The sequence below is a fragment of the Staurois parvus genome, unplaced genomic scaffold, assembly GCF_062004578.1.
Source record: "Staurois parvus isolate SC_StPar_1 unplaced genomic scaffold, SC_StPar_1.0 ptg000025l, whole genome shotgun sequence".
Taxonomy (NCBI): Eukaryota; Metazoa; Chordata; class Amphibia; order Anura; family Ranidae; genus Staurois; species Staurois parvus.
This window is the reverse complement of record NW_028317821.1, coordinates 6,996,931-7,011,400: the sequence shown is the minus strand read 5'-3', so window position 1 is coordinate 7,011,400 and position 14,470 is coordinate 6,996,931. Positions and strand designations below refer to the sequence as shown.

Here is a 14,470-nt window from a genome sequence, read left to right as displayed (position 1 = left end):
GCATGGAGAGATTCTGTGAACAGCAACTTTTATAATCAACTGTCTGCTGGACATCTATTTAATGAATAATAAGACTCACCTGTAGTTAAATTTTTGTTAGTATTTTGTTGTCTAAAATGTAGCTTTTCTCCTAAGACTTTCATTAGGGTGTATTCATATTTTCAACATGGTCTTGAATTAATTTAAGAAAAATACTATTTTGTGTGTGCAAATTATCAAATTTGTGGGAGCATTGTGTAGTATAGTGTCCCATACAAAATGTTAATTCTGAAAGGAAAGTAAAGGTTTTCTGATAAATCTGTTAGGGTGTACTCATTTATGATGGGCAGTGTGTTTGTATTTATTTTATGACCCCAAACTTCTCCTTTATTCACGAAACCATATTTTAAATGTTTAAGTCACAAAAATAAACATTTTATAGTTGTGGGTTTATTTTTTCACAGTAGATAAGCATTTTGAAAGTCTATATTTTTCTTATCCTAATCTATCTTATGAATAAGCATTTTTACCACACACGTTTAAGTGTTTAGGCTTGAATCTAAAACAGCGAACACCAACCTTGGCATTTAGACACTTCTGTAACTTTGGTAGGATGTTGCCTTTCACTGTTTCCTGAATGTGAGTTATTAGAGATGTCAACTCTTCTTTGTTTCTTGGGAGGGAGTTCAATGCTATTTTTTGTTTAACACTATTATCAGCCTTTCCAGATGGCTCCTGATTGGTGGAATTCTCATTATCCTGAGTATCCATCTGCTCTTCCTCCTGATCCAAATCCATCACTTCATCCGCCACATCTTCCTCAGCATTCCTTGCACCTTTAGAACAATAAAGGACAGGTGTTTAACAGAACAAACAAACCCTTAGGGCCTTTTCACACCTCGGTGTTGTGGTGAGTTATGGTAATGCACATGGTTTATAGTGTATTTTTCAGCTAGACTGAAATAACACTTACTTTATATATGTCACGTATCCACTTGCATAGCATAACTTTAAAAAAGTATTTAAAAACTGCACCTCACTTTTTTAAGGTGCTCTTTTTTTGGAAACTCCAAGACTGACAAATTCTACTTCATGCTCCCTGTTCATGAGGGAGTTGGTTTGCCAAAAGTAACCCTGTCTGTACTGTGCTGGAAGATTTCATTATTACTAAACTTGGATGGTCAGGACTGCCAAAACAAAAGGTTAAAGATTTTCAGGCCTGGCTGGTTCATTGTATAGTAAGGAACTTTAAAAAAAAAAGAGCACTTTCACTTTTGTCCCCTATCTGTACATTGCCATCTATTCAAAGCTACAAATGCTTCCTAAAGTGTATGATCCACCACCAAACAAACAGCTAAAAAGAAATATTTTTAAAATTATTTTTAGGTATGTGGTGTGAATGGAAACATACAACAAACATAAAATTTTACTGAAAAAGTGGAAATACACAAAGCACCAAGTGTCATTTCTGTTTGGCGCATCATTCTGCTGCTATCAACATGAATCACTTCTGACAAGTTTTCCTGACACAAAAAGAAAAATGGTGACGGGAGGGCGTAGCCTGACAGACTCAGTTCTGTTCCTGTGTGCTGTGTGAAGGGGGGTGTGCCCCTTTCCTCCAATCAATTCTCAGAGCTCTCCTCTCTGAGTGTAACTGCAGCTCTCCGCCTCCGGTTTTTCAGAACTGAGAGATCCTGTGTAAATTCTGCACTTTGAATGGATGTAGGGCAGGGGTAGGCAACCTGCGGCTCTCTAGCTGTTGTGGAACTACATTTCCCATGAGGCATTGCAACATTACAAAACTGACAGTTACAGCTCTGACTTGCAGAGGCATGATGGAACTTGTAGTCCTGCAACAGCTGGAGAGCCGCAGGTTGCCTACCCCTGATGTAGGGGAAAGGTAGCTATAGATAAACACTGTGACACTATTACTTGGGGGGGGGGGGTGATGAAGATTTTTTTTTTTTTTTACACCGACTGCTTTTACACCCATAAAGGCCATAAAAGCAATAATTTCTCCTCTCTGGCTGCATTCCTGCATCCATTGAGAAATACTGTGAGAGTTGTAATTGGTCACAGCTTGTCACATGGTACAAGGCCGTTGTGAATAGCCTTGTACCATGTGACCTTTGTGATCATTCACAGAATTCAGGAAGTGACATCTTGTTTACTAATGTTCATGTGATCACTGATTGGCCAATCACTGAACCACGTAAATCGGGACCTCACATAGTGATCCCGTACATCAATCTGTGTTCCACTATGTTCGGTGGACACAGCGGGTACAGATCATGGTGCTGTGCGCTACCAGGGAGCGTGCACCATAAATTAGAAACGTCCCCCCACAACAGCAACTCTCCCGTACGGCCGTTGATCGGAAATATGTTGGCAGGAAGAGGTTAACTGAAAATTGCAAGGTCATGCAATGCTGCACCCATATTAAATTTGCGTCTTTTTTCCCCACAAATGGAGCTTTCTTTCGGTGGTATTTGATCGCCTCTGCAGTTTTTTTTTTTTTTTTGCGCTATAAACAAAAATAATCGTCAAATTTGAAAGAAAAACAATATTTTTGACTTTTTGCTATAAAATATATCCAGTAAAAAATTAAAAAAAAAACAAATTTCGTCATAAATTTAGGTCAAAATGTATTCTGCTGCATGTCTTTGCTAAAACAAAAAGTGTAAATTAATTGGTTAACGTGAAAGTTATGGTGTCTACAAATGGCGGTATATACCGGAATTTTAACAAAAAAATGTTTTATACTAGTAATGGCGGTAATCAGTGACTTATAGCGGGATTGCGGGACTGCGGTGGGCACTCTGACACTGGGGGGGACTGACTAACTGCCACTGACATCCCCAGTGACACGAATACACTGATCAATGCTAATAAAAAGCACTGCCACTGTACTAATGACACTGGGCAGGAAGGGGTTAACTGTGTGCTGTTTTACTATGTGGCCTATGTGTGGTTTACTATGTAACCATTATATATCAATATTGTACCGCGCTCCAATATATACAACTATGAGTGCTATAATAAATTATAAATGGCTGAAGTGTATCACCAATAATTCAATAATACTTAAATCCATAATTGATATAAATATATAAATAAATTAAAAAAGAATCAATTAATATTTTTAAATGAGTGCAAAAACCTAATAAAAAGTGAAAATATGAAATATGAAAAATAAAATAAAATAAAAAAATGAAAAAGAGAAAAAAGAAAAATTTTTTGGAATGGGAATGACAGTTCAGTTCATACGAATTGAGATGGTATTGTAGTTCAATCTAATCTGCGTGGTAGGTCAATGTTCATGACATGAACCTCTCTCTCTTTCCTCCTCTCCTTTCTCCTCAATACAGCCTTCTCAATAAGGACTTTCTCCTCTAGCTGCTTGACTTAATCCTCCATAGCCGATACATACAGAGAAGGGAAAAAGAAACATAGTGTCTTATCCTGGGTAACAATTGTTTAATGAGCTTCTGATCTCCCACTCACATGGTATAAATAAAAGTAGCGCTTTGTATAAAATATATCCAAATCCTCCTACAAACAGCCTTGCAGGTGTGTGTGTCTTCACTCGATATACTCGCCGTTCCTCTGTGGATGCGTGATGACGTCACCGCCCCTCCCCTACGCGTTACGCTACAGGGACTCGTAGCTTCCTCTGGGGGACGTCCCCCAGAGGAAGCTACGAGTCCCTGTAGCGTAACGCGTAGGGGAGGGGCGGTGACGTCATCACGCATCCACAGAGGAACGGCGAGTATATCGAGTGAAGACACACACACCTGCAAGGCTGTTTGTAGGAGGATTTGGATATATTTTATACAAAGCGCTACTTTTATTTATACCATGTGAGTGGGAGATCAGAAGCTCATTAAACAATTGTTACCCAGGATAAGACACTATGTTTCTTTTTCCCTTCTCTGTATGTATCGGCTATGGAGGATTAAGTCAAGCAGCTAGAGGAGAAAGTCCTTATTGAGAAGGCTGTATTGAGGAGAAAGGAGAGGAGGAAGGAGAGAGAGGTTCATGTCATGAACATTGACCTACCACGCAGATTAGATTGAACTACAATACCATCTCAATTCGTATGAACTGAACTGTCATTCCCATTCCAAAAAATTTTTCTTTTTTCTCTTTTTCATTTTTTTATTTTATTTTATTTTTCATATTTCATATTTTCACTTTTTATTAGGTTTTTGCACTCATTTAAAAATATTAATTGATTCTTTTTTAATTTATTTATATATTTATATCAATTATGGATTTAAGTATTATTGAATTATTGGTGATACACTTCAGCCATTTATAATTTATTATAGCACTCATAGTTGTATATATTGGAGCGCGGTACAATATTGATATATAAAGCTAACATCCATACACCTGGAGAAGGTGTAATAAGTACCTGGCGATCTAATATCTAGTTAAGCACTTAATTAATTAATCAGTAGTTCACTTATTCATCATTTATAATTATTTTTACACACGGAATTAATTGCTCTAAAAGTAAGAAAACTTCTAGTGGCTCACAAGTATTTAATTAATTTGTATTTTTTACTATGTAACCATGCTGCTACAAAACAGCATGCTGGTGCTGACAGGGGAGAGATCTGTATTGTTTACATACAGACCTCTCTCCTGTCAGTGTTCCACGGCGATCGCCAGGTGCCGACGAGGAACCTCCAGCCGGGACCCAGTAATCAACAGCTGTAGCCACCAATGGCCAAATGCAAAATCACGTGTATATATACATGTGATTTTGCACAGCCCAGCTAACCTGTAGCAATAGTTCTGCTATAGGGCAGATGGGAAGCCGTTAATATGCAGAGAAAAGTTAGAGTATCTGTCAGAATTTAATTTTGCTCCTATTGGAAAAAATTTACCATCACTTCCTATCAAGACAAAAAAGATATCTGTGGGGAGGATTGGCAGTGTTTGCATACTGTATAATTATGTAGTGTCCTGCTATATTTGCTAGAGGATTCAAATTCTCCAGGAGAATCAATTCCCTAGCTCAGCCCTGCCCTCCTGGTACATCCTAGTCCTCTCCTCTTTTGAGTGTCTCTATTAACACTCTGTGCTGCCCAGGTATCTCTGCCCCTCCTCTTAACACCTCTCTCCCCTGCCACACCAACAAAAATCTGTATGAAGAGTAAAGGGGAATAAAATAAAGTATCACGTTAGTGACAGCTCTGAATCTGATGGAGCTGTTGATATCAGATGGTGGTGCCCCACTGCAGTCTCGTGGCTTTTGGATGTCTACACAAGAGAGGTGTCTACAGGTAAAAAGAATGCATAAAATACCTTAATGCAGAACTCCAGCAAAAAAATTAAAAAATAAAATATATAGCCCATTAAAAGATAAAAGAACCACTGGCCCTAGCATAACTTTCGGCCTTGGATAGATGTTGGAGGGGATGTGGCATTCTGGGCTCTTATTTTCATATATGGTGGGATTGTCCAAAAAACAAACCATTTCAGACATTACCATTTTCCAGATTGATGATGACTCAATGTGCACTGCTTATTACATGCTACTCTGATATCTGTATAGGATAAAAGACTGGTCTACTCACTTTCACTATTCTTGGCTTCTTGAAGCTGCTTCTCCAGGATAGCATAATCAAAGTGGAAGGCATCAAGCACAGTCACCAGCATTCTATTCAAACACGAAAAAAATACTTCATATATAAAAAGAGTGTGGTTTTATTCTATTACTATATTGCCAAATTTAATCTCCTGCAGAAAAGAGATTTAACCTAGGTGTTGGCTACCATGCAGTTAGCTGTGCATTGATTTCAGTATCCAGAAAATGAAGTGGCTTTCAAGAAATGGTATATTCTTTCAGCTACAAGAAATTAAAATTGCCCATATAGTTCAAACCTCGCAGTGGTAGTAGACATTGTTTACAATAATGAACCTGATATTTCATACTCTTCACACACTACAAACACTCTAAAAATAATTCATTTTTTTTTATTCATAATTTGTCTCTGATTTGACATGTTCCTTATACACATCTTTTTTTCCTAATACCAAAATTTGCTTTACTTCAAGATAGTCATCTTAAGGGGCACATGTCATTAATTTGACCTTCCCAAAGATGTGTACTTGTTCATTGCCAAGAGCAACGTGCTCTTTTTTTTTTTTTAAGACAACTGAATGAAGGTCCACAGCTACTTCTGTAAGCGGATTATATGTATTATGTGACAAATGAACCCTAAAATAGGTCAGGTACCGGTGAAGTAACAAAGCTGAATCCACCTTGCCTACACCTACAAAGGTTTTCCAGGACTGAAATCTGCCATAGAGGAGTTTATCTAAAGCAACAGCTGTTGATAGAAAAGCAGCATAGCAGTCCCATTTTTGGTTACCAGGGTACTGTGGTAGTTTAGGGCCCTTCCATTTGACACCAAGGAACCACCAAAACAAGAAAGGATATTTTTTGTTTTGTTTAAACTAACAGTCCCCTTAAATTTGTAATAGTGCACTTAGACTGACTCTACTTCAGGTTTTTATTGCGGTTTCCCCATTAGGGAGACTTCATACCCTATTTTTGTTCTGTTTACCGTTATCACTGGGAGTGCATGTGGAAGAGAATTACAAATTCTGGGTTGACACCAGAACTGGAAAATCCTCCAAAAAGGGCACTAGTTCTGCTGATAACCAGAGATTCACAAACTATGGAGGGATTTCCTCTCACTTCCGGTCTTAGCTATAGGACAGGAAGTGAAGAAAAGTCTCCCTAGTAGAACAAAGATGGCAAAATAAAAAAATTGACAGCGGTTATAATCCTCCCTAACTCTATCCAAAATGAAAAAAAAAAAAACCTTTACTTCTACCTTAAAGACAGTAGCTTTTACAAAACAAGCAAGCTGTACACTATTATACTTATGCAAAGAAAATGTCTGAGTAATTTAAAGACAAACTGCAAACATACGTATCTAATATATACTGTATTAACATCTTTTGTATCAATATATGCATGGAATGTTAAAACAGTTTGGTTGAACAAATATAAGCAGCATATGCCCTTATTTTTGGTTCCAGCACCAGCAGAACACAGAAAACACATTTTAAAGTCAATTTATCATGGAAAATAAATAAGAATTTACTATCGACTGTACCTGACACCCAGTTTTTGATCAACTTGCCCCGTCTGAAGCACATGAATGAAATGTTTTAATTGATACATGTAGGCAGACCAAGGGAGATGTTTACATACTGATCCTATCATATCCACTGATGCATTAACCATATTTTCATGCTGAAAAGGAAGGGAGAACATTTTCATAGAAGGTTTGACATAGGTTTAGCACCACAATTAATATGTAATTGATATTGCCTTTATTATGGTCAGGAACAAAAAAATAAATACATTTCTTATTTTAAGCCCAGTAAATAATAAATATTAGAATTAATATTATGCAGCAGATGAATCTTCAACTGATACTAAAGTATTGTTTTTTTTTTTTTTTTTTTAAAAACAAACTTGTCATCCTTACTTGCTCTGTGTAATGTTTTGCACAGAGCCGCCCGGATCCTCATCTTCTTAGGTCCCCTGCAGTTGCTTCTGGCCCCTCTCTCCTTTTGGATGCCCCATAGCAAGCAGTTTGCAGGTGTGCTCCCGAGCCCTCGGCCCTGACCCCCTCTCTCTTGACTGGCTCACTGGCTGTGATTGACAGCAGAGGAAGCCAATAGCTCCTACTGCTGCCTCAGCCAATCAGGAGTGGAAGTCCCCAGAGAACCAAGGCTCAGGATGGGGCTCAGGTAAGGGTTAGGGGGGCTTCTGCTACACACAGGTGGTTTTTTACTTTCATGCATACAATGTATGAAGGTAAAAACTTTTGAGCCTTTACAACCTCTTTCACTTCATTTTAGGCTTCCAGCTTCTTCTGCAACATAAAAAAAAAATATAAGCCCAACATAACTGGAATGAGTCACTGTCCAAGGTACTTCCCAAAGGTTTATTCTTTGGGAGTACACACTTGGGGGGGGTATGGTGCCGCCTCCAACAAATATGGTAAATGTATCAGATTTGCTGCTTCCCCAAAAACATGTGGTAGAAACCTCTGGCATAAATTTAGATGCATGGGTTGGGAGTAGGTATCGTTTTGAAACCCGTTTGTAGTGTTTCTAAGGCATAGGCATTACTCAAGCATGATTTTGTGGTCCGTTATCAATGATTCCAGTCCTTCATTTCTATAGTTGTGCCCAGCTCCTTTTTGTTGTGTAAGTAGGTAATGAGGGGAGCTCATGTTAAGTAACATAGTGTAAATAAGAGAAATCATACCTTGAGAGTGCAGGTATTTTAATCTTTTGAATGCAAAGTTAGTGAGTGTCGCACTGGTTTGGGTTTTAAGAATGTATGTAATATTATGATTTACTTAAAAGTAACAGAATATTTTGCAGTGGGGTAGATAGTATTCTGCTTGATGTGTCATGAAAGGTTTAACCCCTTGCACTTGGCAAGAGCCATAGTAAATAATCCTTAGAGGGTCAATATCTAATGGATTTGAGTCCTACCGAGAATGGCTTCATTAGGGCATGGTACTTGGTGAGTTGAGCCAACTAGGGTGGGAATAAATATTTGGTTTTACTAGTGACAAGGCCTCCAGAGGGCGTTTAGAGGTGTATGTATAAAAAGTTCTCTGAACAAATGTGACAGACCTCTGCACAGGTTGAAAGAAACTTGCCATACACTGTGTAATATAATTACCATCTATGATCATAACCTCTATCTAATATCCATAAAGTGGTAATTTTTTAAAATACCTCAAATCAAGAAAAAAAGGATTATGGCACTAGATGGCACTTATGATTATAAAGGATATATATGTTAAACATAATACAAGTTTTGTTAGAGCTGTGCAGATGTTGGTCACATTCTTTCAGCAAACTTTAAACATATACCCCAGAGTGCTATGTGGAAGTCTAGGCCTGCATTGTCCTAGATAAAATAGTTAATTTTCCTTTAGATACCTGGCACAATATGGGAAGAAACACAGACCAGGAGGACCTCAAAAGAGGTATAGTAATTGGAGTAGCAATGTCATCTTGATGACATCAATTCGTTCAAGCCAAGAAAGACGAAAAATATTACCCATACATAGAGTAATGACTTCAGTTTCTGAAAAAGAGAGGGATAACTCCCTCTGTACAGAGAGTAATAGTAGTTAGTACTCCATGGTAGGGAAGGTAGGAGGTTTCCCATTCAAAGTTAAATCCTTTTTAATTTTAAGTTTCATTTTCGTTTCCAATATTTTTATTGACATTATTTTCCTCACAATAAATTGTGAAAAAGGATTACAAAGAGCATTACAACATAACACTTCATTTGCTGCGTAAGACAGGTAGCATAATGACATAAAAATTAAGTTTATCTGAAACAGACCAAAGGCATGATTCACATAATTGTTTAATTTTAAAAGAAATATAGTATATATGATAAAATCAGATATAAAATTATAGAATAAAAACGATACAACCTAAAAACAATAAAAATAAAATTCAGCCCATACCTCTAGAGTTCCACTTGAAAGGCAACAAACGTATCTATTATCTGGGGTACAAGTATCCAAGGCAACCTACCTTGAGCATTTTTTCATCAAATATAGTGCTGGTGGCATACGGCATAATATAATTCTGAAGGGATTTGGAAGAGAGCACCATATTTCCTTCTGTGATATGTTTGGCTAATTTCCGCAAAGCCCTGGCTCTCCTGTGAATCTAAAGAAATAAACATACAATCATTACTCTTTCCATAGCTGGGCATTATGTATGTATGTATTCCTTTCACAGAGATCACATCCACTGCAGAAAATACATCAATAAATTATAATTACCTGGATGTGTTTCATGTTCTCAAAGAAGTCCATCTCAGGATCATTGTAATCTTTGAGCTGAACCAAGTCTGAGAACTCGGGATGGTCTGGGAAGGTCCGTATCAAATTGGAAAGTAAAGTAGTATAGTCTTGCTGAACACTCTGTAAATAAAGAGAAGCAGGCAAAATCCATTTACACAGGAATGGACAAAAAAAAATAGTATGCAATTCAGTAGCCAGTATGTCTAAACCAGGAGTCAGCAGGAATTTTCCTGGTAGTTGGCTATCGTCCAATGAAAGTGTCAGCAAAGGTAATCTCATTGGGTGGATAAAGAGGAGGCATTTGGTGGAACTTAACTATCATGTAAAGCAGGGGTGTCAAACTGGCGGCCCTCTAGCTGTTGCAAAACTACAAGTTCCATCATGCCTCTGCCTTTGGGAGTCATGCTTGTAACTGTCAATCCTCATTGCCTCATTGGACTTGTAGTTTGGCAACAGCTGGAGGGCCACCAGTTTGACACCCGTGATGTAGGGGAAAGTCAAGCACCAGTAACAATGTAAAATGTAGGGCACAGAATAGAATTTTCTGTGTAATAAAGGCAACAGTAGGCATCTTGTAGAGTTTGTCCTTAAGAAGGCGGCTTGCTTTTAAAGTTTCAGACTGAGTAAATATCAATTTAAGGTTCGGTCTATTAACAAAAAGCCAATATAAAATAAATCTTCAGCTTTGCATCTATTTAGGCTTAGAATTAATGTTCTGACTTCTAATATAGTTACACTTAGACATAGTTTAGCTGAAACTCATCCCACCGATGAATTACAAAAAATATAGTAATTCAAAAAATTATGCAACTTCCTGTATCCCTATAAATCAATTTTGGAATCCAAAACCACAAGATAAACTCCTCTGCTTTAAGGTAATGCCTTAGCTTAGCTTATGGGTCTATAATGTCATGCTAATACTGTATATCTACATTTAAAATGCATTGCTGAACATTAACAAGCTCATTTACAAGCATATATTTAAAGAGGAACTGAACTCTAGGAGCTGTGCCCAAAACCATTATTGCCTGTGCCCCCCTTGCAGCTTATCTTTTCCACACTACTGTCTTATTATGCTTTGTACTGCATTGTGTCTCTGTGTGGAGGCAGCCATCTTGGTAGAAGTAAGGTTTTACATCCTCATTTTAAAGCCTCCAGCAAAGAGAAGAGTGCTCTTTTTTTCAAGAGTAACGAAAGACAAAAGATTTTTTCAGTGTTCTGAAAAAAGTAACATACCTAATGTTCCCTTTAAAACAGTAAATTTTACTTTACAAGTTTAGGTCCACTTGAAAACATGCAATTTTACTTTACTAGGGTAGCAGTATTTAAAATGTCTCTTTTGCTTTACCATACCTCCATTTTACTTCTGAGCCCACTTTTCATGCTTTCTAGCAAGGTACGTTGTATAATCTCACGATATTCTGCCTCAGTGTGTTTCACTGTTGCCAGAAGCTTCATAATACTAGTGAGACACAGACTTGCATTGTCACATAAGGACATATCACCAAGCTGCAATAAAAAAACATTTTCATTTTGTTAAATTGTCATACTTGCAACACAGAATACATTATGATCTATGACAAACATTTTAGTGAAGTTGCACAAACTCAAATAAACTGATAAATATCCCTAGTGACATAGTAAATAAGTTCTGGCTATGACAGTACAGAGTGAAATTGTCACATAAATGCATAACAAAGGAAAAAATATGCCTTCATGTTGTAATATTTTATTTTAAGCATTTCTACTCAAAGCATGTAGTATTTTTTATTGATATACTACCTGCATGACTATACATATTAATTGGAACAGTAGGACTTAGATGTCCTATTAATGTAAGATATTTGGTAAAGTCTATTTAGGACAGAGCTTGCATAGACTTGCTTTTAAAAAGAACATTTAAGGGGGTATGCATAATGAATTATCGGAGCTATAAATAGATGATAAACATAATATAGTTAAATATTAGACACTCACAAGGATGGTGTAGAAACAGTTGTACATAAGTGGAAGAATATAGTTCATATCAACTGTCTTCATATCTTTAATAAAAGAAGCTGCTTTTTGGAAAGCTGTCAGTCGCACATCAAAGTGGATATCATCCAAATGCCTTCGATCAAATGCATTTAACTGTGGGAAAAAAACACAAGATGATCAAAGTTTGCTTTGCCTAAATTAAGAGAAGGGCCAAAAATAATAAAATATCACAAACCTTAACAGCAACATCAGTGATATATTCTAGCTCAGGAGCTAACTCTGACAAGACCTGAAACAAACAAAATAACATTAATAGCAGTACAGCGACATGTGTGAAAGTGACTGTATTGAGATTAAACCCATATTGTACCTGAAATGTTGTGCAAAGTGTCTGCCGGGAAAGCTTGTTCTGGATTACAGCAAATAATTTGCCCAATGGCTTCAAGAAACTTGTAGGATTCACAGACTGTCTGAGTAGATTTTGTACTGTTTCTAAAATGTCAACCTCTGTGTCCTATAATAAAAATATCAAAGAATTAAATCTTACAACTTTTTTATGTAGCTTAGTATTTTCATACTTTGTAAAACATACAGTTGTGTTCAAAATAATAGCAGTCAGACATCACTAACCTGATCAATCACTGTTTTTGGTAGAAATGATATTTCTACATGGCAAATAATTTACTAGCAGGTGTAGTAGAGTAATAGAAATCCAACAGACCCAACAGTCATGACATGCATGCTGCTGATTCTGTGTAATTGAATCACTAATTGAGAGGGGCATGTTCAAAATAATAGCAGTGTGGAGTTCTATTAGTGAGGTCATTCATTCTTTGATAAACAGGTGGCAACTATTGCCCTTATTTATGGAAGGAAGGCAGCAAATGTTGTACATGCTGGTTACAGTGCATTTCTCTCTGAAATTCTGAGGAAAATGGGTCGTTCCAGACATTGTTCAGAAGAACAGCGTACCTTGATTAAAAAGTTGATTGGAGAGGGGAAACCATATAAAGAAGTGAAGAAAATGATAGGCTGCTCAGCTAAAATGATCACAAATGCTTTAAAATGGCAACCAAAACCTGAAAGACGTGGAAGAAAGCGAAAAACTACCATTCAAATGGATAGAAGAATAGCCAAAATGGCAAGGACTCAGCCAACAATCAGCTCCAGGAAGATATAAGAAGGTCTAAAGTTACCTGTGAGTACTGTTACAATTAGAAGACGCCTATGTGAAGCCAAGCTATCTGCAAGAAGCCCCCGCAAAGTCCCACTGTTGAAAAAAAGACGTGCTGAAGAGGTTACAATTTGCCAAAGAGCACATTGACTGGCCTAAAGAGAAATGACGCAACATTTTGTGGACTGATGAAAGTAAGATTGTTCTTTTTGGGTCTAGTGGCCGGAGACAGTTTGTCAGACGACCCCCAAACAATGAATTCAAGCCACAGTACACTGTGAAGACAGTGAAGCATGGTTGCGCAAGCATCATGATATGGGGATGTTTCTCATACTACGGTGTTGGGCCTATTTATCGCATACCAGGGATCATGGATCAGTTTGAAAAACATCAGAATACTTGAAGAGGTCATGCTGCCTTATGCTGAAGAGGAAATGCCCTTGAAATGGGTGTTCCAACAAGACAACGACCCCAAACACACCAGTAAACGTGCAACATCTTGGTTCCAGACCAACAAGATTGACGTTATGGAGTGGCCAGCTCAATCCCCGGATCTTAATCCAATAGAAAACTTGTGGGGTGACATCAAAAATGCAGTTTCTGAGGCAAAACCAAGAAATAGAGAACTGTGGAATGTAGTCCAATCATCCTGGGCTGGAATACCTGTTCACAGGTGCCAGAAGTTGGTTGACTCCATGCAACACAGATGTACAGCGGTTCTCAGAAACAGTGCTTATACAACTAAATATTCATTAAGTGATTCAAAGGAAAGCAAAATCTTCAAATATTTTTCAGTTTATATAGTGAATGTTTGAGTTTGTAAAGAAGAATACAAACACTGCTATTTTTTTGAACAGTCTAATATTCACTTCAATTTTTTTTTAGAGGAACAACACAAATTTGATACATTTTTCTTCGTGTTTCTATTTGGAATAGAATGTGTAGTGTTCCCAATGCATTTGTGTGTATGGAAATAAAAGCTATTAGAAGGATTTTGAGCTTTATTCACTTTTTTCAACACACTGCTATTATTTTGAACACAACTGTACACCTATGCATGATTGCTGTGCTTAACTGAAACCGGACACAAATTAATACGGAAACATTGCTGACCCAATTGAAAATCATTGCTGACCTATGTTGCTGATAATTCTAGTTGCCCGAATGTCGTCCTGTTCTAATGTACTCAACATTTTCTGAAGCACTGATTTGCAACAAGTATGCAGATAAGGACTTCTGACTTGACTTTTTAATCTGCATATTGGACTGAAGTGAAAAGCGGTTACTGAAGCCAGAGACAGCCAGGCAATTAACATCCTCAGGAGATCAGCAACATCAGTCCACAGGCTGACATAAAAATTAAATCCCTATGAAGCAAAGCTGCATTTTATTGATTAATTATGTTGTACCCATTCTACAAACACTGATCAAAACGGATTGTGTGTAACTGGGCTGTTTGCTG

At 37.3% G+C, this 14,470-nt stretch overlaps 1 protein-coding gene across 1 annotated transcript in view; it reads right to left on the bottom strand.

The window, feature by feature from the left end:
- UTP20 (UTP20 small subunit processome component) overlaps positions 1-14,470 on the bottom strand; it is a 134,743-nt gene that overhangs the window by 45,564 nt on the left and 74,709 nt on the right. The window contains exons 33-41 of the mRNA XM_089694285.1: positions 12,205-12,348; positions 12,070-12,123; positions 11,835-11,987; positions 11,211-11,366; positions 9,837-9,977; positions 9,583-9,720; positions 7,119-7,258; positions 5,568-5,650; positions 559-815 (exon numbers count right to left, since the gene is read on the bottom strand). Of these exons, the coding sequence (XP_089550411.1) occupies positions 559-815; positions 5,568-5,650; positions 7,119-7,258; positions 9,583-9,720; positions 9,837-9,977; positions 11,211-11,366; positions 11,835-11,987; positions 12,070-12,123; positions 12,205-12,348 (1,266 nt within the window). The remainder of the gene's footprint in view (positions 1-558; positions 816-5,567; positions 5,651-7,118; positions 7,259-9,582; positions 9,721-9,836; positions 9,978-11,210; positions 11,367-11,834; positions 11,988-12,069; positions 12,124-12,204; positions 12,349-14,470) is intronic.